General features: G+C 47.6%; 2 protein-coding genes and 1 pseudogene across 2 annotated transcripts in view; all 3 read right to left on the bottom strand.

Annotated features, from left to right (window-relative positions):
* The window catches only part of LOC119966927 (probable tubulin polyglutamylase ttll-15), a 74,756-nt gene extending 68,022 nt beyond the window's left edge, over positions 1 to 6,734 (bottom strand). Inside the window, exon 1 of the mRNA XM_038798885.1 lies at positions 6,730 to 6,734. Within this exon, the coding sequence (XP_038654813.1) occupies positions 6,730 to 6,734 (5 nt within the window). The remainder of the gene's footprint in view (positions 1 to 6,729) is intronic.
* LOC119968122 lies at positions 2,840 to 3,074 on the bottom strand (annotated as a pseudogene).
* Positions 6,735 to 10,093: 3,359 nt separating the features above from the next.
* Positions 10,094 to 23,027, bottom strand: part of LOC119966995 (probable tubulin polyglutamylase ttll-15) — a 163,156-nt gene continuing 150,222 nt past the window's right edge. Inside the window, exons 15-16 of the mRNA XM_038798973.1 lie at positions 21,228 to 21,341; positions 10,094 to 10,949 (exon numbers count right to left, since the gene is read on the bottom strand). Of these exons, the coding sequence (XP_038654901.1) occupies positions 10,830 to 10,949; positions 21,228 to 21,341 (234 nt within the window). The 3' untranslated portion in view covers positions 10,094 to 10,829. The remainder of the gene's footprint in view (positions 10,950 to 21,227; positions 21,342 to 23,027) is intronic.

Below are 23,027 nucleotides of genomic sequence, written 5' to 3' on the forward strand. Positions count from 1 at the left end.
TCAGGCTAGGTGGATGTTCAGGCTAGGTGGATGTCGAGGCTAGGTGGATGTTCAGGCTAGGTGGATGCTCAGGCTGGGTGGATGTTCAGGCTGGGTGGATGTTCAGGCTAGGTGGATGTTCAGGCTGGGTGGATGTTCAGGCTGGGTGGATGCTCAGGCTAGGTGGATGTTCAGGCTGGGTGGATGTTCAGGCTAGGTGGATGTTCAGGCTGGGTGGATGTTCAGGCTAGGTGGATGCTCAGGCTAGGTGGATGCTCAGGCTAGGTGGATGTTCAGGCTAGGTGGATGCTCAGGCTAGGTGGATGTTGAGGCTAGGTGGATGTTCAGGCTAGATGGATGCTCAGGCTAGGTGGATGTTCAGGCTAGGTGGATGTCGAGGCTAGGTGGATGCTCAGGCTGGGTGGATGCTCAGGCTAGGTGGATGCTCAGGCTAGGTGGATGCTCAGGCTGGGTGGATGTTCAGGCTGGGTGGATGTTCAGGCTAGGTGGATGCTCAGGCTAGGTGGATGTTCAGGCTGGGTGGATGTTCAGGCTAGGTGGATGTTCAGGCTAGGTGGATGCTCAGGCTGGGTGGATGTTCAGGCTGGGTGGATGCTCAGGCTGGGTGGATGTCGAGGCTAGGTGGATGCTCAGGCTGGGTGGATGCTCAGGCTAGGTGGATGCGCAGGCTAGGTGGATGTCGAGGCTAGGTGGATGCTCAGGCTAGGTGGATGTTCAGGCTAGGTGGATTCTCAGGCTAGGTGGATGTTCAGGCTAGGTGGATGTTCAGGCTGGGTGGATGTTCAGGCTGGGTGGATGTTCAGGCTAGGTGGATGTTCAGGCTAGGTGGATGCTCAGGCTAGGTGGATGTCGAGGCTAGGTGGATGTTCAGGCTAGGTGGATGTCCAGGCTGGGTGGATGTTCAGGCTAGGTGGATGTTCAGGCTGGGTGGATGTTCAGGCTAGGTGGATGTTCAGGCTGGGTGGATGTCGAGGCTAGGTGGATGTTCAGGCTAGGTGGATGCTCAGGCTAGGTGGATGTTCAGGCTAGGTGGATGCTCAGGCTAGGTGGATGTTCAGGCTAGGTGGATGTCGAGGCTAGGTGGATGTTCAGGCTGGGTGGATGTTCAGGCTGGGTGGATGCTCAGGCTGGGTGGATGTTCAGGCTAGGTGGATGTTCAGGCTAGGTGGATGCTCAGGCTGGGTGGATGTTCAGGCTGGGTGGATGCTCAGGCTAGGTGGATGCTCAGGCTAGGTGGATGTTCAGGCTAGGTGGATGTTCAGGCTGGGTGGATGTTCAGGCTAGGTGGATGCTCAGGCTAGGTGGATGTTCAGGCTAGGTGGATGCTCAGGCTAGGTGGATGTTGAGGCTAGGTGGATGTTCAGGCTAGATGGATGCTCAGGCTAGGTGGATGTTCAGGCTAGGTGAATGCTCAGGCTAGGTGGATGTCGAGGCTAGGTGGATTCTCAGGCTAGGTGGATGCTCAGGCTAGGTGGATGCTCAGGCTAGGTGGATGCTCAGGCTAGGTGGGTGTTCAGGCTAGGTGGATGCTCAGGCTACGTGGATGCTCAGGCTAGGTGGTGGCTCAGGCTGGGTGGATGTTCAGGCTAGGTGGATGTTCAGGCTAGGTGGATGCTCAGGCTAGGTGGATGTCGAGGCTAGGTGGATGTTTAGGCTAGGTGGATGTTCAGGCTAGGTGGATGCTCAGGCTGGGTGGTGTTACAGAGATAGAGTGGGGGACTGGGTCCAGGTAGGGTGCTCTTTCAGAGGGTCGGTGCAGACTCGATGGGCCGAATAGTACTGTAAGAATCCTATGATTCTATGACAGGGAAAGGAGAAAGGAGGAGGATGGGTGGGAGAAAAAGGGAGAGGACAGGGAAAGGATAAAGGAGGGGAGGATAATGAAGAAAGGAGGGGAGGACAGTGGAGAGAGAGTTGAGGACAGATAGCAACATATAGAACAGCAGGAGGAGGCCATTTGGCCCTTCGAGCCAGTTCCACCATTCATTACGATCGTGGCTGATCAACTAAATAACCTAAACCCACTTTCCCTCCATATCCTTTGATACCATTCACCCTAAGTGCTATATTTAACTGCTCCTTGAAAACATGCAATGTTTTGGCCTTAACTATTTTCTGTGATAATGAATTCCACAGGTTCACCATTCTCTGGGTGAAGAAATTTCTCCTCATCTCTGTCCTAAATGGTTTACGCTGCATCCTTAGACTGTGACCCCTGGTTCTGGACACCCCCACCATCGGGAACATCCTTCCTGCATCTACTCTGTCCAGTCCTGTTAGAATTTTAAAAATCACTTGTCACGTAGGCTTCAAATGAAATTACTGTGAACAGCCCCTAGTCGCCACATTCCAGCGCCTGTTCGGGGAGGCTGGTACAGGAATTGAACCATGCTGCTAGCTTGCCTTGGTCGCACTCAAAGCCAGCGATTTAGCCCTGTGCTAAACAGCCCCTGGTTTAATAGGTTTCTCTGAGATTCCCCCTCATTCTTCGGAACTCCAGCGAATACAATCCTAACTGATTCAATCTCTCCTCCTACGTCAGTCCCGCCATCCCAGGAATCGCCTGGTAAACCTTCACTGTACTCAGTCTAGAGCAAGAACATCTTTCCTCAGATAAGGAGACCAAAACTGTACACAATATTCCAGGTTTGGCCTCTCCAAGGCCCTGTATAATTGCAGCAAGACATCCCTGCTCCTGTACTCGAAACCTCTCGCTATGAAGGCCAACATACCATTAGCCTTCTTTACAGCCTGCTGTACCTGCATGCTTACCTTCAGCGACTGGTGTACAAGGGCACCCAGGTCTCGTTGCAGTCCCCTCTCCTAATTTTAATTTTTAAAAAGTTACTTTATCAGAGTTACAAAGCCTGAGCTCAGTGTGGACAGGGATGAACCCCTAATCCAGCTCCTTGCCTGCTCCAAAAACCAATTCAAATTGAATCCACTTCATGGTTCCCACAAGAGAGACATACCAGATCCAGGCATTACACCTGACCTCACACTCACCTTAGCCAAAAGGCTGAGACTGATTAGAACAGATACACTTGATCTTAGCCAAAAGGCTGGGAAGCGATCCCTCTCCGAATTTATGGCCATTCAGAGAATAGTCTGCCTTCTTGTTTTTGCGACCAAAGTGGATAACCTCGCATTTCTCCAAATTATACTGCATCTGCCATTCATTTACCCACTCACTCAGCCTGTCCAAATCACACTGAAGCATCTCTGCATCCTCCTCACAGCTCACCCACCCAACTTGGTGTCATCTGCAAAGATGTTACATTTTGTTCCCTCATCTAAATCATTAATATATATTGTGAATAGCTGGGGTCCCAGCACCGATCCCTACGGTACCCCACTACTCACTACCTCCCAATTTGAAAAAGACCGATTTATTCAGATACAGAAACATCTAAGAGAGATGGAAAATTAGCCAGAAAGGTAATGCAGTCTTTTTAAAGAGTTTAAAGATGAAAATGTTGCCGCTCTTTATTTCTAGGAAGGGTATGAAGATGGTGATGAAATGACAGTCATGGAGGAAGTAACAATGAATGAGAAACAGCATCTCCCAATTCAAAATTCCCAATATGGGACTTTAAACATGGTGGAGAAGCCAGGAGTTGACAGCAGGGCAGGAAGCAAGCACACAGTATCCTACGACAATGAAGCTATGGAAGACAATGAAGAAATTATTGACCAGATAAAGGTGGAGAGCAACCAATGACCTAGTCGTTCATCATTTCCTTCACAAACTCAGTAACAGTTTGCTTGAAGATGAAGGAATACACTGAGACTGAAGGTTTCCCACCAGTTACCCCCCATCTCTCTTGAGGGTGCTGATGCAGCAGATTATTTTTTCCATTGATGTCAACCATCCACCAGAGCCTCACAACCATTCCACATGCCTGAGCTTACAGTTAGTGTCAGCAAGCTGTTAAACAGTGGAGGGCGTCACAGCTGATCTTGTCCCCACTTCAGTGTTCACACACTAATGGATGTCGACCAGGAGTGGGAACTCTAACTGACATTCTTTGCCCCCCCTCTCCAGTCCAGGGCTACTGACGATTATTACCTGTAATGTGTTACAATATTTAAGGGGCAGCAACATACTATCAGTAGAGTCCTCTCGTCTCAGTTTCACTTTGGCCTGTGAGCAGAAAACAGCACACACAGCTCTGCTGCTGATATCTTCAATCTTTCTTTCCATGTATGTGTGTTTTGATGTGCCGATCTAAATAAACAAATGTGCTTACCCAATCCCTTGCTGATGGGTGCCTTTCTACCACTATAAAAACACAACATAATGACTGTCCATTAAGCAGCTGAGATCAACGCAGTGATTGAACTTGGAGTGTTCCTAGCCTGCAGAGCCCAGCTACACGTTTGCACACACCTACAGAAAGACTATGTGAGCTTGCAAATTATCTAGCTCGTCTTTGGAGCAATAACTCAGGTTGCCCTGTCAGCGATATCACTCTGTTTTATGATCAATTAAGTGACATAATTGGAAACTCAAACTCAATAGTTCCTGCAGATAGGAGTTTCTGTTTGCCTGATATGGCAGGCAGACACAATCTACCCCTGCCATTTAAGTCCAGGGATCTTCAGCACAAAGGTACTTCTGGAAAGTAATCGGTTAAATAATAAAGCAGACCATTGGGAGTCTTGGGAAGCTTCCCATTGCTTTTTCTTAGTAGGACACTGGGTTTGTATGGATATCTGCAATTGAATGATAAGAATCAACAACATCTTATGTTTATATTGCATCTTTAATGTAATACAAGCATCCAAGGCACTTCACAGGAGCGGCATAAAGCAAAATTGACACTCGCCCACCTAAAGAGGGCAGATCCCTAAAAACTCAATCAAAGAGGTTTTTAAGTCGCATATTAAAGGAGAAAAGGGCGCTAGAGAGGCAGAGAGGTTTAGCGAGGAAATTCCAGAGGTTAGGGCCTTTACAGCTGACCACATGGCCCCCAGTGGAGGAGTGATTAAAATCGAGGATGCTCAAGAAGCCAGAATTACAGGACATGGGTTTCTGAGAGAGTTGAGGGGATGGACCAGATAACAGTGATTGAGAAGTGAGACCATAGGGGAATCTGAAAAGCCAAAGTCTCCTCTCTCCTTAAGCAGTACAATTCAGTTTGATAGGTTCAAAGTTCAATGAGTGATTTGCAGACTCTGCCAAATGCAGGGCAGGTGATGCTTGAAGGGTTAACTAGTGAGTTGTTTGCAAGTTTGTTGGCCCTTTCCTATTTTTAAAATGCGTTTTATTCCAAACATTATGTAAGGTTACAAAACATAACTCCCCAACACACAACTGTACAGTCTGTACACATTTTTCCCCCTTTTCACCCCTGCCCTCGCGATGAACAGCTTCTCAAACATGGCCATGAACATCCTGCACCTTGCCTCAAGCTGAACCGCTTCATTTGCATTTGCTTTTTTCCAGGCGAATAAAGTCATACAGGTCACCCAGCCAGGGCACTATCCCTGGTGGCATTGCTGACCGCCACTCAAATGAAATTCCTTGCTGGGCAATCAGAAAGCCAAAGACCGCAACATCGGCCTTCTTCCCCTCCATGAGCTCCAGCTTCTCCGAGATCCCAAATATCGCCACCAAATGTCCGGCTCAACCCCCCGCCCCCCACTATCCTTGCGGTACGCGAACACGCCGCCCAGGATCTCTCGGCTTTTCGCAGCCCCAGAACATGTGCGCATGATTTGCTGGTCCCCGGCCACACTTCTTACACTAATCTGCCATCCCCTGGAAGTACCCACTCATTCTTGCCCTAGTCATAAGTACCCTGTTTATCACCTGTACTGTATCCGGCTCATCCTTGCACACGAGGAGGTAGCGCTTCACTCTATACTCCCCAGTTCACCTCCCCTCCCAGGTCCCCCTCCCACTACTCCTTAATCTTCACCACCTGCTCACCTCCTTACTCTCCCAGTCACCCGCATATGTTCCCAATCCTACCCTCCCCTTCCACATCCGGAAGCAACAATCGCTCTAACAGGGTGTACCTCGGTAACCTGGGGAACTCATTCCAAACCTTACCTGCAGGTACCTAAACTCACTTCCTCTTGGGAGCTCTACCCTCTTCCTCAGTTCCTCTATACTGGAAACCTCTCTTCCAGGTACAGATAAATCCCTCACCGTAACCAGCCCCACATCTCTCCAATCCCTAAATATGCAATCAATCCCCCCTACCCTGGCTCGACTAGGGCGCGATTCTCCGCTGCCCACGACGGGTCAGAGAATAGCGGGAGGGCCTTCCCGACAATTCTCACGCCCTCCCGCTATTCTCCACCCCCCTCCGGCCGCCCCCCCGACACAAATCGCTGCTCGCCGTTTTTTACGGCGAACAGCGATTCTCCGCAGGCCGATGGGCCGAATACCGCGGAGTTTACGGCCGTATTCACGGCCGCGATCACACCTGCTTTCAGCATTCGTGAAAACGGCCGCAAAGTGCCCGTCCCGGACAACCATGGCACCGATTGGCACGGCCGCACCACGGCCATGCCAAGGGTGGCCTGGGCCTGCGATCGGTGGGCACCGATCGCGGGCAGCGGGTCCGATACCCGCGCACTATTTGTTCTTCCGCCACCCCGCAGGATCAGTCCGCGGGGTGGCTGAGGGGCATGACGGCCCGCGCATGCGCGGGTTTGACGCGTCTGCGTGATGACGTCATCCGCGCACGTGCTCCAACTCGCACATGCGCGGCTTACGTCATCGTGCGCGTCAGCCGTCGTGACGCTTGCCGCGCGGATTTAGCGACGGTCGCTAAGCCCACGATGCCGTGCTTCACGGGTCCCCGCTGCTAGCCCCGCCCGGGGGGGAGAATCGGGTCCCGGGAGGGGGCGCGGAGGCTGCAGTGAAACACAGCCAGTTTCACGGCAGCCTTTACGACTCGCCGCATTTGCGGAAAATCGCGCCCCCTTTGCACAGCGGCGCCAACACTGACATCCCTTATATCCTGAAATATCTCCTCAGCTGCTTCCAAACCGGGTTAGCCCTTTCCAAAACCCCAACTTCAGCTGTGCGTCTTCTCTTGATGTCGTTGAAGCCTTGTCGATTGAACTTTTTCTGTTTTGGGGCAGTCTCAGGTTTGGGACTCCATGAGTCAGCAAGGATGTTTGACCTCTTTGGGAATGCTTTGAGGACATCCCTAATGCATTTCTGTTTTCCTCTTGGGAGTTCTTGTTGTGCCCCAGTTGTGAGGGAGCCAAAGTAAGTCAGTGGGCACAGGAGATGAGGGGTAAATGGGTCTTGGTGAGGGTAAGGACATGGGCAGAATTTTGGATGATCTCAAAGTGCCAGGCAATGGGGGAGGCAGGTTGCGCAGTGGTTCGCACTGGGACTGCGGCGCTGAGGACCCAGGTTCAATCCCGGCCCTGGGTCACTGTCCGTGTGGAGTTTGCACATTCTCCCCATGTCTGCGTGAGTTTCACCCCCACAACCCAAAGATGTGCAGAGTAGGTGGATTGGCCACGCCAAATTGCCCCTTAATTGGAAAAAAAAATAATTGGGTACTCTAAATTTAAAAAATAAAATGCAAAGCAATGACCATCTCCTACAAGAGAGGACCTAACCATCGCCCTTTGACATTCAATGGCATTACCATCACTGAATCCCCCACTATCAGCCTCCTGGGGGTTGCCATTGATCAGAAACTGAACTGGACTAGCCACATTAATACTGTGGCTACCAGGGCAGGTCAAAGGCTGGGAATCCTACAGTGAGTAACTCACCTCCTGACCCCCCAAAGCTTGTCCACCATCTACAAGGCACAAGTCAGGAGTGTAATGGAATACTCTCCACTTGCCTGGATAAGTGCAGCTCCAACAACACTCAAAGAGCTCAACACCATCCAGGGCAAAGCAGCCGCTTGATTGCTCCTCCTTCCACAAACATTCAGTCTCTCCACACCGACAGTGGCAGCCATGTGCACCATCTACAAGATGCACTGCAGGAACTCACCAAGGTTCCTTACACAGCACCTTCCAAACCCAAGACCACTACCATCCAGAAGGACAAGATCAACAAATACGTGGGAACCCCACCACCTGGAGGCTCCTCTCCAAGACACTCACCACCCTGACTTGGAAATATATCGCTGTTCCTTCACTGTCGCTGGGGCAACATCCTGGAACTCCCTCCCTAATAGCACAGTGGGTGTACCTACACCTCAAGGACTGCAGCAGTTCAAGAAGCCAGCACCTTCTGAAGGGCAACTAGGGATGGGCAATAAATGCTGATCTAACCAGCGACACCCACATACCGTAAATGAATAAACCATTTTTTTTAGTATTTAGAATGCAAGATGCTGGCCAGCAGTGTGTTAAAATAGGCCATTTTGGAGGTGGAAATGCATTTATGAGGGCTTGGGTAGGTGAGCTGAGGCAGGGTTGGAGTTGGGCAATACTACAGTGGAGGAAATAGGCAATCTTTGGTGATGGTGCGGATATGTCATCAGAAACTCATCTTGAGATCAAAAATAACACCAAGGTTGTGAGCAGTTTGGTTTGGTTTCATATCGTTGCCACGGAGAGGGATGGACTTGGTGGCTGGGGTACGGAGTTTGTAGCAAGGACAGAAGACAATAGCTTCAGTCTTCCTCATATTTACTTGAGGAAATCTCTTCTCATTCAGTACTGCTTGTCAGGCAAGCACACTGGTAAAAGCAGAATTCATACTTACTTTTAAAGGGAAGAGGATAAATATTTGAAGAACAATTTAAAAAGGAAAGAGATGGGAAATGGAACTAAGTGGATATCAGTTTTAGAGTCAGGATAGTTACAATGGGCTGAATGGCCTTCTGATGCTGCACAATTCTATATCCCGTTTATCTTATTAGTTAGTCATTAGGCAATTTGCCCGACTGACAGATGGCATCAGGGCCCCTTATGTTAACGGTTGATGTAGCAGAACTCACCATGAGATACTGCATTGCCCAATCTTATGATTCGGTTATGAAATGAAAATCGCTTATTGTCACGAGTCGGCTTCAAATGAAGTTACTGTGAAAAGCCCCTAGTCGCCACATTCCGGCACCTGTTCTTCGGGGGGGCAGGTACGGGAATTGAACCGTGCTGCTGGCCTGCTTTCAAAGCCAGCGATTTAGCCCTGTGCTAAACCAGCCCCAGATTATGCACACTAACCAAATCCCTTCAAATGCTGCTTCCAGTTTATAGAAGTTGAAAACTTTGGTTCCTATTTATCTGTCTGGTAGACACCAAGCTCAAGATACATAACTGGCTTCACAGTAACAACTCCCAAAAGGTTCTTCTTTAGCAATATGGTTGAAATCCAATTGTGGCATGATGGAAGGAGCTTTTCAACATGTCACATTGGTTGATATTTTAGACATACAGGTTTTGTACTGCATGCTTGACTTTATTTGTCACCAATTACTCAATTCAGAATTGGCAAAGAGACATGAGAGGCTGACTCCCTCTGCAGGATGTTCAGTGACATGCCATGCAGCTCCCTCCCTGCAAATTGTTTCTCCATAATCCATCTCCCAGCCATGAGGGCCCGGTTTATCAACAACATAATGTCTGAAAGATAATGCACGATTTCCAGTAATTTATATTTGTGTAGAGACCCAGAATGTTTTTGTAAATTGAGATCGTTTGAAACTATATCTCACACTTAAGAGCTGAAAATGAAATGAAAGAAAATCGCTTATTGTCACGAGTAGGCTTCAATGAAGCTACTGTGAAAAGCCCCTAGTTGCCACATTCCGGTGCCTGTCCGGGGAGGCTGGTACGGGAATTAGAACCGTGCTGCTGGCCTGCTTTAAAAGCCAGCGATTTAGCCAAGTGAGCTAAACCAGCCCCAGAAAGTAAGGCAATTCTAGCACAGAATGAAGAATCAAATCACATGGCACATACTTCCCTCCAGTTATAATAATATTAATCTTTATTGTCACAAGTAGGCTTACATTAACACTGCAATGAGGTTACTGTGAAAATCCCATAGTCACCACATTCTGGTGCCTGTTCGGGTACACAGAGGGAGAATTCCGAATGCACATCTTTCTGGACTTTTGGGAGGAAACAGGAGCACCCAGAGGAAACCCGTGCAGACACGGGGGGGGGGGGGAGCATGCAGACTCCGCACAGGCGGTGACCCAAGCCAGGAATTGAATCTGGGACCCTGGTGCTGTGAAGCAACAGTGCTACCCACTGTGCTACTGTGCTGCCCTACTAACCTGTTAAGATGCATCATTCATTAAAGCTGACCAAGTTATACAGTTAACATTTTTTGATTCAAAGTGCTTAATTTAAGGTCTTCATCCATTCATTTTTTTCAAGCAAATAACACGGTCCATGCTGTTTTATGGACTGGAATTGCCTGCCCAAAGTTAACGGACCTTTTGCTGGTCTGTCAAATCTTTGTCCCACCCACTACAATTCCTGAAGTCCTTGGATAGATGACACCAGTAAGGTATTAGTTGTACCTTTTCAGTCTTGGGGCATGATGACACCAACAAGAAAGAGCTGTATCACTATAATCCTAGGATCAGTGATACTTCTAAGGGCCAGTCCTCCCTCTACGTTCTAGAGATATACCTAGAGAAAGGTATATCTTTAACTCTGGTTAATATCGCACCACTCGGGCACAGTTGCCACTCTACTGTCCTGGAGGATGATGGTTGTTAGTTTTGTAATTGGGTTTGTGAGCAGCATTGCTTGGAAAAGATTTATTTCTACCACAGAAGCTTCACACAGACATATATCCTGGGCCCTAAGCAGGGGGAGTCACAGCCAGTTTAAGAGCAAAGTGCTTCCATTTCTTGAATTAACTGTCTTGAGATTTTCTGTCACACGCACCAGCCTGCATCCTGCAGACACTTTCCTCGGAACCACCATGCCATTAGTTGATTGGCTTCCATTAGCCTGTTGTCTTCCAAAGGTTGATATTGTTGCATGTCCTGTTGACCCTGTAAGATTATCAATGTGTGGGTGAACGTTTCTCAATGAGTGAAGACATCACTCCACTCTGCATGCCCCCTCTTCAATATGTTAACTAGGTTTAAATTAATCTAGATTTGTGCGTAAATATATATATACATGTATTTAGTATTTCCATGTATAAATATAAAGTATATTTAATATATACATATATTATATTTGCAAAGTTTTCCGGATCAAGATGACAAACAGATAGTCAAGATGGGAAACAAGCACAATCACCAAGTATAGTGTGATGAATGTAAGAAATTGTTACATTTTATATATTTTTGCAGTAATGTTATTAAAACCTGGGTTAAGATGCATTCAGACATTATGACTATTAGAGTGGTGATTAAGGTGTTGTAAAAGTGAAGTAATCATTGATTAGCAGGTGAGGTGTTCTGCTAATAGATCTTGACAACCATTGCTAGCTAATGGTATATTGTTTAGATTTGAATGACTTCTGGGGTGTAGATAATTAATGAGGGGTATTATGCTTGGTCCTGGCTAACAAGTCAAAGGAAATCTTGAAAGAAGAGAAAGAAAAGAATGTCTTTTGTTTTGGGCGGAGGTGATGTAGCTAATGGGAGGAGCCAGGTCTGCCTGAAGACTCAATAGGTCCTAGAACTCTAATCTAAACAGAGGTGTTTCAGTTTGGTCCTGAAACGTTCTCTCACCAAAGATTATGCACAAAGAAGAGCATGTAAAAGTCTGCTTGTTAACTTTATTCATAAGTGGTATTTAATACATATTGGTTTGCTTAATTGAAATATAGCGGCAGGTTTAGGAAGTAAATTTCGTATTCTTCTTTTACTTAAGGAATGTTGTAACTATTAACTGTAAAGCCATTTCTTTGTTGCTAATGTGGTTAATTCTGTGATTAAATTAAAGTTTATTTGAACATAAAGATACCGATTGGTCTGTGTTATCACTCCAGTGGTGCAGTAATATTTCCCCAGGATTACAAATTGAAAATAGTTGGGTTCTTGTTCAGGATCCCAACAATAACATGGGTTAAATGGCGAGTAAAAGTCCCTTTACACAGACAGTTTGTGTCAACTCCAACCATTCCCTGCTGCAATAATCATTAATAGGTATTCACTAAGTGAGAGGGACTCATTTGCAATTTAATACAGGCATTTCTGTGTTATGGGCTTAGGCTGATAAGGTACTGAATTCAAACTCAATTCAATTTTAATTTTGAGATAGTGGCAAGTTCCCCTCTAGTTCTCTCAATCAGCCAACAGAACTTCAGTGCGAACCCCAGATAGACAGCGTAAATGGGTTTTTGTTGATGTTCAACTAGGAGATTAGACTGGGCTATATTCAATCTTATAATAATAATATTTATTCTTGTCACAAGTGTGCTTACATTAACACTACAATAAAATTAATGTGAAGTCTCAGAGGTAGGAGGGCAGATCTCTCAGAGATTTCTGTGTCATCAAGGCCTCCAAGGATCAGGGTTCTGCTCTAATACAGGGGATGCCATTAGGAGATTGGGCATCAATGTGTAACCTAGCACCCAGCACCCCAAAAGTCATATTCCAATTTGTCATTAACTTGTCTAAATTGGGGATATTTGACATGCTGCTTTTAAGGGCTCCTCCTCGTGGCTGATACTAATGTGGATGATTGGACTGGAGTCCCAGTTCTGTTTTTTCAATCATGGATGGTACGAAGTGTCTAGACTGCAGGGGATACTGAAAGGTGAATTTAAACCAAAGGTTGTACCCACTAGAATCACACAGAAGGATACCCATGAGGTGATAGTTGGGGGGGAGCGGGGATTAGAACAAAGAAAATTACAGCACAGGAACAGGCCCTTCGGCCCTCCCAGCCTGTGCCGATCCAGATCCTTTATCTAAACCTGTCTCCTATTTTGCAAGGTCTACTTCCCTCTATTCCCCGCCCGTTCATATACCTGCCTAGATGCATCTTAAATGATACTATCGTGCCCGCCTCTACCACCTCCGCTGGTAAAGCGTTCCAGGCACCCACCACCCTCTGCGTAAAAACTTTCCACGCACATCTCCCTTAAACTTTCCCCCTCTCGCCTTGAAATCGTGACCCCTTGTAACTGACAGCCCCACTCTTGGGAAAAGCTTGTTGCTATCCACCCTGTCCATACCTCTCATAATTTTGTAGACCTCAATCAGGTCCCCCCTCAACCTCCGTCTTTCCAACAAAAACAATCCTAATCTACTCAACCTTTCTTCATAGCTAGCACCCTCCATACCAGGCAACATCCTGGTGAACCTCCTCTGCACCCTCTCTAAAGCATCCACATCCTTCTGGTAATGTGGCGACCAGAACTGCACGCAGTATTCCAAATGTGGCCGAACCAAAGTCCTATACAACTGTAACATGACCTGCCAACTCTTGTACTCAGTACCCCTTCCGATGAAGGCAAGCATGCTGTATGCCTTCTTGATCACTCTATCGACCTGCGTTGCCACCTTCAGGGTACAATGGACCTGAAGTCCCAGATCTCTCTGTACATCAATTTTCCCCAGGACTCTTCCATTGACCATATAGTCCGCTCTTGAATTAGATCTTCCAAAATGCATCACCTTGCATTTGCCTGGATTGAACTCCATCTGCCATTTCTCTGCCCAACTCTCCAATCTATCTATATTTTGCTGTATTCTCTGACAGTCCTCATCGCTATCTGCAACTCCACCAATCTTAGTATCATCTGCAAACTTGCTGATCAGACCACCTATACCTTCCTCCAGGTCATTTATGTATATCACAAACAACAGTGGTCCGAGCACGGATCCCTGTGGAACACCACTAGTCACCCGTCTCCATTTTGAGACACTCCCTTCCACCACTACTCTCTGTCTCCTGTTGCCCAGCCAGTTCTTTATCCATCTAGCTAGTTCACCCTGAACTCCATATGACTTCACTTTTTCCATCAACCTGCCATGGGAAACTTTATCAAACGCCTTACTAAAGTCCATGTATATGACATCTACAGCCCTTCCCTCATCAATTAACTTTGTCACTTCCTCAAATAATTCTATTAGGTTTGTAAGACATGACCTTCCCTGCACAAAACCATGCTGCCTATCACTGATAAGTCTATTTTCTTCCAGATGTGAATAGATCCTATCCCTCAGTATCTTCTCCAACAGTTTGCCTACTACTGACGTCAAGCTCACAGGTCTATAATTCCTTGGATTATCCCTGCTACCCTTCTTAAACAAAGGGACAACATTAGCAATTCTCCAGTCCTCCGGGACCTCACCCGTGCTCAAGGATGCTGCAAAGATATCTGTTAAGGCCCCAGCTATTTCGGCCCTCGCTTCCCTCAGTAACCTGGGATAGAACCCATCCGGTCCTGGGGACTTGTCCACCCTAATGTCTTTTAGAATACCCAAAACTTCCCCTTTGCATATGACAACTTGACCTAGAGTATTTAAACATCCATCCCTAGCCTCAACATCTGTCCTGTCCCTCTCCTTGGTGAATACCGATGCAAAGTACTCATTAAGAATCTCACCCATTTCCTCTGACTCCACACATAAATTCCCTCTTTTGTCTTTGAGTGGGCCAATCCTCTCTCTAGTTACCCTCTTGCTCCTTATATATGAATAAAAGGCTTTGGGATTTTCCTTAACCCTGTTAGCCAAAGATATTTCATGACCCCTTTTAGTCCTCTTTATTGCGCGTTTGAGATTCGTCCTACTTTCCCGATGTTCCTCCAAAGCTTCATCAGTTTTGAGGTGCCTCGATCTTATGTATGCTTCCTTTTTCATCTTAGCTAGTCTCACAATTCCACCAGGCATCCATGGTTCCCTAATCTTGCCATTTCTATCCCTCATTTTCACAGGGACATGTCTGTCCTACACTCTAATCAACTTTTCCTTAAAAGACTCCCACATTTCAAATGTGGATTTACCCTTAAACAGCTGCTCCCAATCCACATTCCCTAGCTCCTGCCGAATTTTGTTATACTCTGCCTTTCCCCAATTTAGTACTTTTCCTTTAGGACCACTCTCGGCTTTGTCCATGAGCATTCTAAAACTTACGGAATTGTGATCGCTATTCCCAAAGTAATCACCGACTGAAACTTCAACCACCTGGCCGGGATCATTCCCCAATACCAGGTCCAGTATGGCCCCTTCCCGAGTTGGACTATTTACATACTGCTCTAAAAAACTCTCCTGGATGCTCCTTACAAACTCTGCTCCATCTACGCCTCCAACACTACATGAATCCCATTCAATGTTGGGGAAGTTAAAATCTCCCATCACAACCACCCTATTGCTCCTACATTTTTCTATAATCTGTCCACATATTTGTACCTCTACTTCATGCTCGCTTTTGGGAGGCCTGTAGTAAAGTCCCAACAATGTTACTGCACCCTTCCTATTTCTTAGCTCCACCCATATTGCCTCAGTGCTCGAATCTTCCATAGTGCCCTCCTTAATCACAGCTGTGATATCATCTCTGACCAGTAATGCAACTCCTCCACCCCTTCTACCTCCCTCTCTATTCCTCCTGAAGCATCTGTACCCTGGGATATTCAGTTGTCAGTCCTGCCCTTCCCTCAACCAAGTCTCAGTAATACCAATAACATCATATTTCCACAGTAAGAAGTCTTACAACACCAGGTTAAAGTCCAACAGGTTTGTTTCAAACACGAGCTTTCGGAGCACGGCTCCTTCTTCAGGTGAATGGAAAGGCTTGTTCCAGAAATGTTTATATAGACACAGTCAGAGATGCCCCGGAATGCGAGCACCTGCAGGCAATCAAATCATCAAAGATGCAGAGAGAGAGGTAACTCCAGGTTAAAGAGGTGTGAATTGTCCCAAGCCAGTTCAGTCGGTAGGCCTCTGCAAGTCCAGGCTTGTTGGTGGGGGCCGAATGTAATGCGACATGAATCCCAGATCCCGGTTGAGTCCGCATTCATGCGTGCGGAACTTAGCTATAAGTTTTTGCTCAGCAATTTTGCGTTGTCGCGTCTCCTGAAGGCCTCCTTGTAGAATGCTGACCCGGAGATCAGAGGCTGAATGTCCTTGACTGCTGAAGTGTTCCCCAACTGGAAGGGAACAGACCTGCCTATCAGCAGCTATCTATCAACAGGCAGGTCTGTTCCCTTCCAGTTGGGGAACACTTCAGCAGTCAAGGACATTCAGCCTCTGATCTCCGGGTCAGCATTCTACAAGGAGGCCTTCAGGAGACGCGACAACGCAAAATTGCTGAGCAAAAACTTATAGCTAAGTTCCGCACGCATGAATGCGGACTCAACCGGGATCTGGGATTCATGTCGCATTACATTCGGCCCCCACCAACAAGCCTGGACTTGCAGAGGCCTACCGACTGAACTGGCTTGGGACAATTCACACCTCTTTAACCTGGAGTTACCTCTCTCTCTGCATCTTTGATGATTTGATTGCCTGCAGGTGCTCGCATTCCGGGGCATCTCTGACTGTGTCTATATAAACATTTCTGGAACAAGCCTTTCCATTCACCTGAAGAAGGAGCCGTGCTCCGAAAGCTCGTGTTTGAAACAAACCTGTTGGACTTTAACCTGGTGTTGTAAGACTTCTTACTGTGCTCACCCCAGTCCAACGCCGGCATCTCCACATCATCATATTTCCAGGTTCTAATCCAAGCCCTAAGTTCATCTGCCTTACCTGCTACACTTCTCGCATTAAAACAAATGCACCTCAGACCACCTGTCCCTTTGCGATCATCATCTCTTCCCCGTCTACTCTTCCCCTTAGTCACATTGAGTTTATTATCCAGTACCTTACTGGCTTTAGTTGCTGCCTCTTTACTGACCTCTAACTTCCTAATCTGGTTCCCATCCCCCTGCCACATTAGTTTGAAACCTCCCCAACAGTGTTAGCAAAAGCACCCCCTAGGACATTGGTTCCAGTCCTGCCCAGGTGTAGACCATCCGGTTTATAATGGTCCCACCGCCCCAGAACCGGTTCCAAATGTCCCACAAATCTGAACCCCTCCCTCCTGCACCATCTCTCAAGCCACGTATTCATTCTGACTATTCTTGAATTTCTACTCTGACTGTCCCGTGGCACTGGTAGCAATCCTGAGATTACTACCTTTGAGGTCCTACTTTTTAACTTGTCTCCTAACTTCCTAAATTCTGATTGTAGGACTCATCCCGTTTTTTACCTATATCGTTGGTGCCTATATGCACCACGACAACTGGCTGTTCACCCTCCCCCTTTAGTATGTCCTGCAGCCGATCTGAGACATCCCTGACCCGTGTACCCGGGAGGCAACATACTATTCGTGAGTCTTGTTTTCAACCACAGAAACGCCTGTCTACTCCCCTTACGATTGACTCCCCTATGACTATAGCCCTGCCAGTCTTTTTCCCGCCCTTCTGTGCAGCAGAGCCAGCCACGATGCCATGAGCCTGGCTACTACTGCCTTCCCCTGGTGAGTCATCTCCCCCAACAGTATCCAAGACGGTATACCTGTTTTGGAGGGAGATGACCGCAAGGGACACCTGCACTGCCTTCCTGCTCTTTCTCTGCCTTTTGGTCACCCATTCCCTGTCTCCCTCACCAATCCTAATCTGCGGTGTGACCAACTCACTGAATGTGCTATCCACGACCTCCTCAGCATCGTGGATGCTCCAAAGTGAGTCCATCCGCAGCTCCAGAGCCGTCATGCGGTCAAACAGGAGCTGCAGCTGGACACACTTCCCGCACATAAAGGAGTCAGGGGCATCGGCCGCGTCCCTGAACTCCCACATTGAGAACGAGGAGCATAACACGGGTCTGGGATCTCCTGCATTTTTACCCTTTACCTTAACTGACTACAAAATATACTATCAAATAATTAATAAGTGAAAGGAACAAAGATTTTACTTACCAATCACAATACTCACCAACACACCAAGAGTTACATTTCTCCCAGCTGCTGCTAATTGGAGCACTTTCCTTACCAGCCAATCAGGCCACTGCTTGCTGTGATGTCACTCTTCAAAGTAAGTTTGTAAAGTTTTAAAGAGGTAAACTTACCTTCCCAACGACCCCTCGCCACTGCTCCCGCCGAAAATCTGAAGGCTGCTGCTCCTTATCACCACAGTCTTTTTTTTTTGGTTAGAGGAGGAGGGCGGGTGGGAGACACTACACGTGTAGTGTCTCGGGTTTAGCCGCTGCCCAAATATATCAGTTCACTCACCTTCCCAGAGTGCAATTTGACCGCTCCCACTCAGCTCCTCCCACGCACTGCTCCTGCAAGGTAAGTTTTTTAAATAGGAAAACTTACCGGTCCCGCTCAGCTCCTCCCACGCACTACTCCTGCAAGGTAAGTTTTTAAAATAGGAAAACTTACCCTTCCAACAGCCCCCTGGTTACTGCTCTCACTGAAAAAGCACACTCCACCCTCCTGAAATGGCTGGAACATGGTGTTGGAACCGAAGGTGGACAGGTCTCAATTGCGCTTGCTGGCCCAGTCCGAGGGGAGGGGGGGGGGGGGGGGACACAATGTAGTTGGCTGGGCTCATGAGGGAGGTGGGAGGAGTGGACCCATGGAGGTTCTTACATCCGAGGGAACGGGTTTTTCTATCCAATACACAAACTGTATTCGATGATTTACTTTTTCATGGTGGTGGAGGCGAATTAGGCCACTCGGCCCATCGAGTCTGCTCTGCCATTCAATCATATTTCTCATCCCCATTCTCCTGCCTTCTCCCCATAACCCCTGATCCCCTTATTAATCTATCTCTGTCTTAAAGACACTCAGTGATTTGGCCTCCACAGCCTTCTGCGGCAAAATGTTCCATAGATTCACCACCCTCTGGCTGAAGAAATTCCTCCTCATCTGTGTTAAAGGATCGTCCCTGTGTCCTCTGCTTCTAGTTTTTCCTACATCCTCGCCACGTCCACTCTGTCCAGTGTAGCCACCTGGGTGGCCGCTGCCCAACACAAAATGGAAGATTGCAAGGAATGCAGGGAAAATGGACATGTTGTAAGGCAAACAGATTGCAAAGCGATTGTATATTGGGACGACTGCAGAAACCAGTTTTGACTGTTGCAGAAACCAGCCAGCAGTGTGAAAAGAAACCAGTTAACATACTAATGAGGCAATACCGGGCGATCCCCAGATACAATGGAAACAAGTTAAACACAGATCGATACATTCTATGGAAGGCCAGACCCTTTGGAGCCAGAGAAGCCCAAAACAATAATGCCCAAGAACCGCCCCAGCGACCGAGGAACTGCCCCATGATTGGAGGGTTCAAACATAATCGATTGGGAAGAGACCCAATCGATTCCAAGCAAGTAAGGGAGTCCGCCCAAAGGGGCGCGGGCCCCCTGGGACCTATAAAAGAAAGGTCCCACACATGGTTCAGTCTCCTGCTCCAGCCTTCGGACAGCAGCCACCAACAAGTAAGTGCCTCCCAACGACCGCTACCAGAGATAGGCACTCCTGACCCCCTTTTTAATTGATACCAACCTGAAGTCTGCAGACCAGAGCAGAGCAAGAGGCCTTGTTCCCTGACCCAGCAGTTCCTTCGAGATAAGTATTAGTTGTTTAGCGGTAGGAGTAAGTTTAATCCTTTTAGCGTGTGCATGGGTAGTTATTATAATTGTATTATAATAAACTCTAGTTGTTTGAACTTACTAATTGGTGTACGGTTTTATTGCTTTGAACTTCACCTTGAAGCCTGTGGCAGTGTCTTAACGGCACCTGGCGACTCCAGAGCTTAGGACAAGAAACAGAGCCAAATTGAGTGTTAAGCACACTCACCCAGAATGACCAACACCAGGCCTCGCAGTATCCTGTAAGTTTCAATAAGATCCCCCCATATCCTTCTAAACTCCAACGAGTACAGACCCAGAGTCCTCAACCGTTCCTCATACGACAAGCTCTTCATTCCAGGGATCATTATTGTGAACCTGCTCTGGACCCTTTCCAAGGCCAGCACATCCTTCCTTAGATACGGGGCCCAAAACTGCTGACAATACTCCAAATGGGGTCTGACCAGAGCCTTATACAGCCTCAGAAGTACATCCCTGGTCTTGTATTCTAGCCCTCTCGACATGAATGCTAACATTGCATTTGCCATTCTAACTGCCAACTGAACATGCACAAAAACCTTTAGAGAAATGCGGACAAGGACTCCCAAGTCCCTTTGTGCTTCTGATTTTCTGAGCACTTTTCCATTTAGAAAATAGGCACATGCAGTGCAGGATTTTGCAAGGAAGGTTTCCCCGACCGTCCCGATAGTACCAGCCTCCTCGTTCCTGGACGCGGGGGTGTTGGAGAGGGGGGCCGCTTCGGTGATAACGGGAGGTCCTGGAGGAGGATAGGGTGTCCATGGAGGCGATTAAGGTGAAGTGGGAGGAGGAACTGGCTGGCGGGGGGGGGGGGGGGGGGGGGGGGGGGGGGGGGGGGGGGGGGGCGCTGGAAGAGGGACTGCGATGTGAGGTGCTGCTCAGGGTAAATGCCTCGACTTCATGTGCGAGTTTAGAGTTGATCGGCTGAAGGTAGTGTACAGGACGCACCTCACAAAATCAAGGATGAGCCGGCTGTTCGAGGGGGTGGAGGATGTCTGTAAGCGATGTGGGAGGGGCCCTGTGAACCATGTTCATATGTTTTGGTCCTGTCTGAAGCTGGAAAGGTTTTGGAGGACAGTGTTTTGTACAATCCCAGGCGTCTTACATGTGGGTGTCCAGCTTGGGCCCCTAGAAGCCATATTCGGGGGGTCGGACCGTTCTGAACAGCAGGCGGGTGTAGGGGCAGGTTTTTTAGCCTTCGCCTCGCTGACGGGTCCTGTTGTGGTAGAGGTCAGCTTGGCTACCCTGTGCCTCGGCTTGGCGGGGAGGCCTGCTGGAGTTTGTGACCCTGGAGAAGGTGAAGTTCAAGCTGAAGGGGGTGAAGAAGGGGTTCTACAATTTCTGCGGTTGTTCATCAGGCACTTTCAGAAGTTGGTTACTGTTGATTGTTGTGAGTCGGGGGGTTCGTTTTTTTTTGTTTGGTTGGTGTCGTTTTTGTATTGAGAAAATGGTGAAAATCTGTCAAATAAAAATACTTTAAAAAAATAACATTGAGGGGGCCACAGTTCAAAGTAGGCAATTTGATTTGTTTGATGCAAAGTAATGTTGTTTTATATTTTGTACAATCCTCTTCTACACAAGTGGCCTCTTTACTCTCGACAGTAAGGGCTCTGCCTCTTTTTCTATTTGAATGTTCCTGTGGTTCTTTCTCTCTCTCTCCTCCCAAGCTGAATTTACCCCTGTGTGTTTTATCAATTAGAACAAGTTTATTACCATTGGCTGAGGAACCACACGTCTGGTGTTTCCTCGATTCACATGCTCCAGGAAAGCTTCTTCCAGGACAGACGTCAGCCTGGTCGAGAGACAATGTCCACATAGTTTGCACGTCTTCAATGAAAGATAAGAAAACTGAGTTAGTGCACTGTCCAAATTGTGATAGGAAATGTCTTCCTTCTGCAGCAGCTACATGTGGAAGCTAATCATCTCTCCCTGTACAATACAAACACAGGGGAAAACTTATCATGATCTACCACCAGATTACCATCTTTGGGAGTGGTTATATTGGTTGGCACCAAGGCTAACACAGTCACTGGGTGATGGTGGATGGAAAATTTTCAGACTGGAGACCAGTTACCAGCGGTGTACCACAGGGATCAGTGCTGGGTCCTCTGCTATTTGTGATTTTTATCAATGACTTGGAGGAGGGGGCTGAAGGGTGGGTCAGTAAATTTGCTGATGACACCAAGATTGGTGGAGTAGTGGATGAGGTGGAGGGCTGCTGTAGGCTGCAAAGAGACATTGATAGGCAGAGCTGGGCCGAAAAATGGCAGATGGAGTTTAACCCTGATAAGTGCGAGGTTATTCATTTTGGTAGGACAAATTTGAATGTGGATTACAGGGTCAACGGCAGGGTTCTGAGGGATGTGGAGGAACAGAGAGATCTTGGGGTTCATGTCCACAGATCTCTGAAGGTTGCCACTCAAGTGGATAGAGCCGTGAAGAAGGCCAAAAGTGTGTTAGCGTTTATTAACAGGGGGCTTGAGTTTAAGAGCCGCGGGGTTATGCTGCAACTATACATCACCCTGGTGAGACCACATTTGGAGTATTGTGTGCAATTCTGGTCACCTCACTATAGGAAGGATGTGGAAGCATTGGAAAGGGTGCAAAGGAGATTTACCAGGATGCTGCCTGGTTTGCAGGATAGGTCTTATGAGGAAAGGTTGAGGGAGCTAGGGCTTTTCACTTTGGAGCGGAGGAGGATGAGAGGCGACTTAATAGAGGTTTATAAGATGGTGAGGGGATAGATAGAGTGGATGTTCAGAGACTATTTCCTCGGGTGGATGTAGCTGTTACAAGGGGGCATAGCTATAAGATTCAGGGTGGGAGATATAGGAGGGATGTCCGAGGTAGGTTCTTTACTCTAGAGAGTGGTTAGGGTGTGGAATGGACTGCCTGCTGTGATAGTGAGTCGGACACTTTAGGAACTTTCAAGCGGTTATTGGATAGGCACATGGAGCACACCAGAATGACAGGGAGTGGGATAGCTTGATCTTGATTTCGGACAATGCTCGGCTCAACATCAAGGCCCAAAGGGCCTGTTCTGTGCTGTGTTCTATATCTCCACAGTAATCAGTCCTGTCACCCAGGGTAACATTTAAAAAAAAATTTAGAGTACCCAACTCATTTTTTCCAATTAAGGGGCAATTTAGCGTGGCCAATCCATCTACCCTGCACATCTTTGGGTTGTGGGGGTGAAACCCAGGCAAATACGGGGAGAATGTGCAAACTCCACATGGACAGTGACCCAGAGCTGGGATCGAACCTGGGACCTCGACGTTGTGAGGCAGCAGTGCTAATCACTGGGCCACCGTGCTGCCGTTACCCAGGGTAACATGACCTGAAGTCACATATGCTGTGAGAAAGGAATCCAGTTCCATTTCCCCCAGTTAATTTTCATGATTAAATCTTTACTGTGAGGCAAGACATATCACTCCAACGACAGAATGACCCTTCCATACTCTACCCCAACACATAAAAACACCTGCAAAAGATCTATCATAATAATGATAACCT

This window comes from Scyliorhinus canicula, chromosome 6, assembly GCF_902713615.1.
Source record: "Scyliorhinus canicula chromosome 6, sScyCan1.1, whole genome shotgun sequence".
Taxonomy (NCBI): domain Eukaryota; kingdom Metazoa; phylum Chordata; class Chondrichthyes; order Carcharhiniformes; family Scyliorhinidae; genus Scyliorhinus; species Scyliorhinus canicula.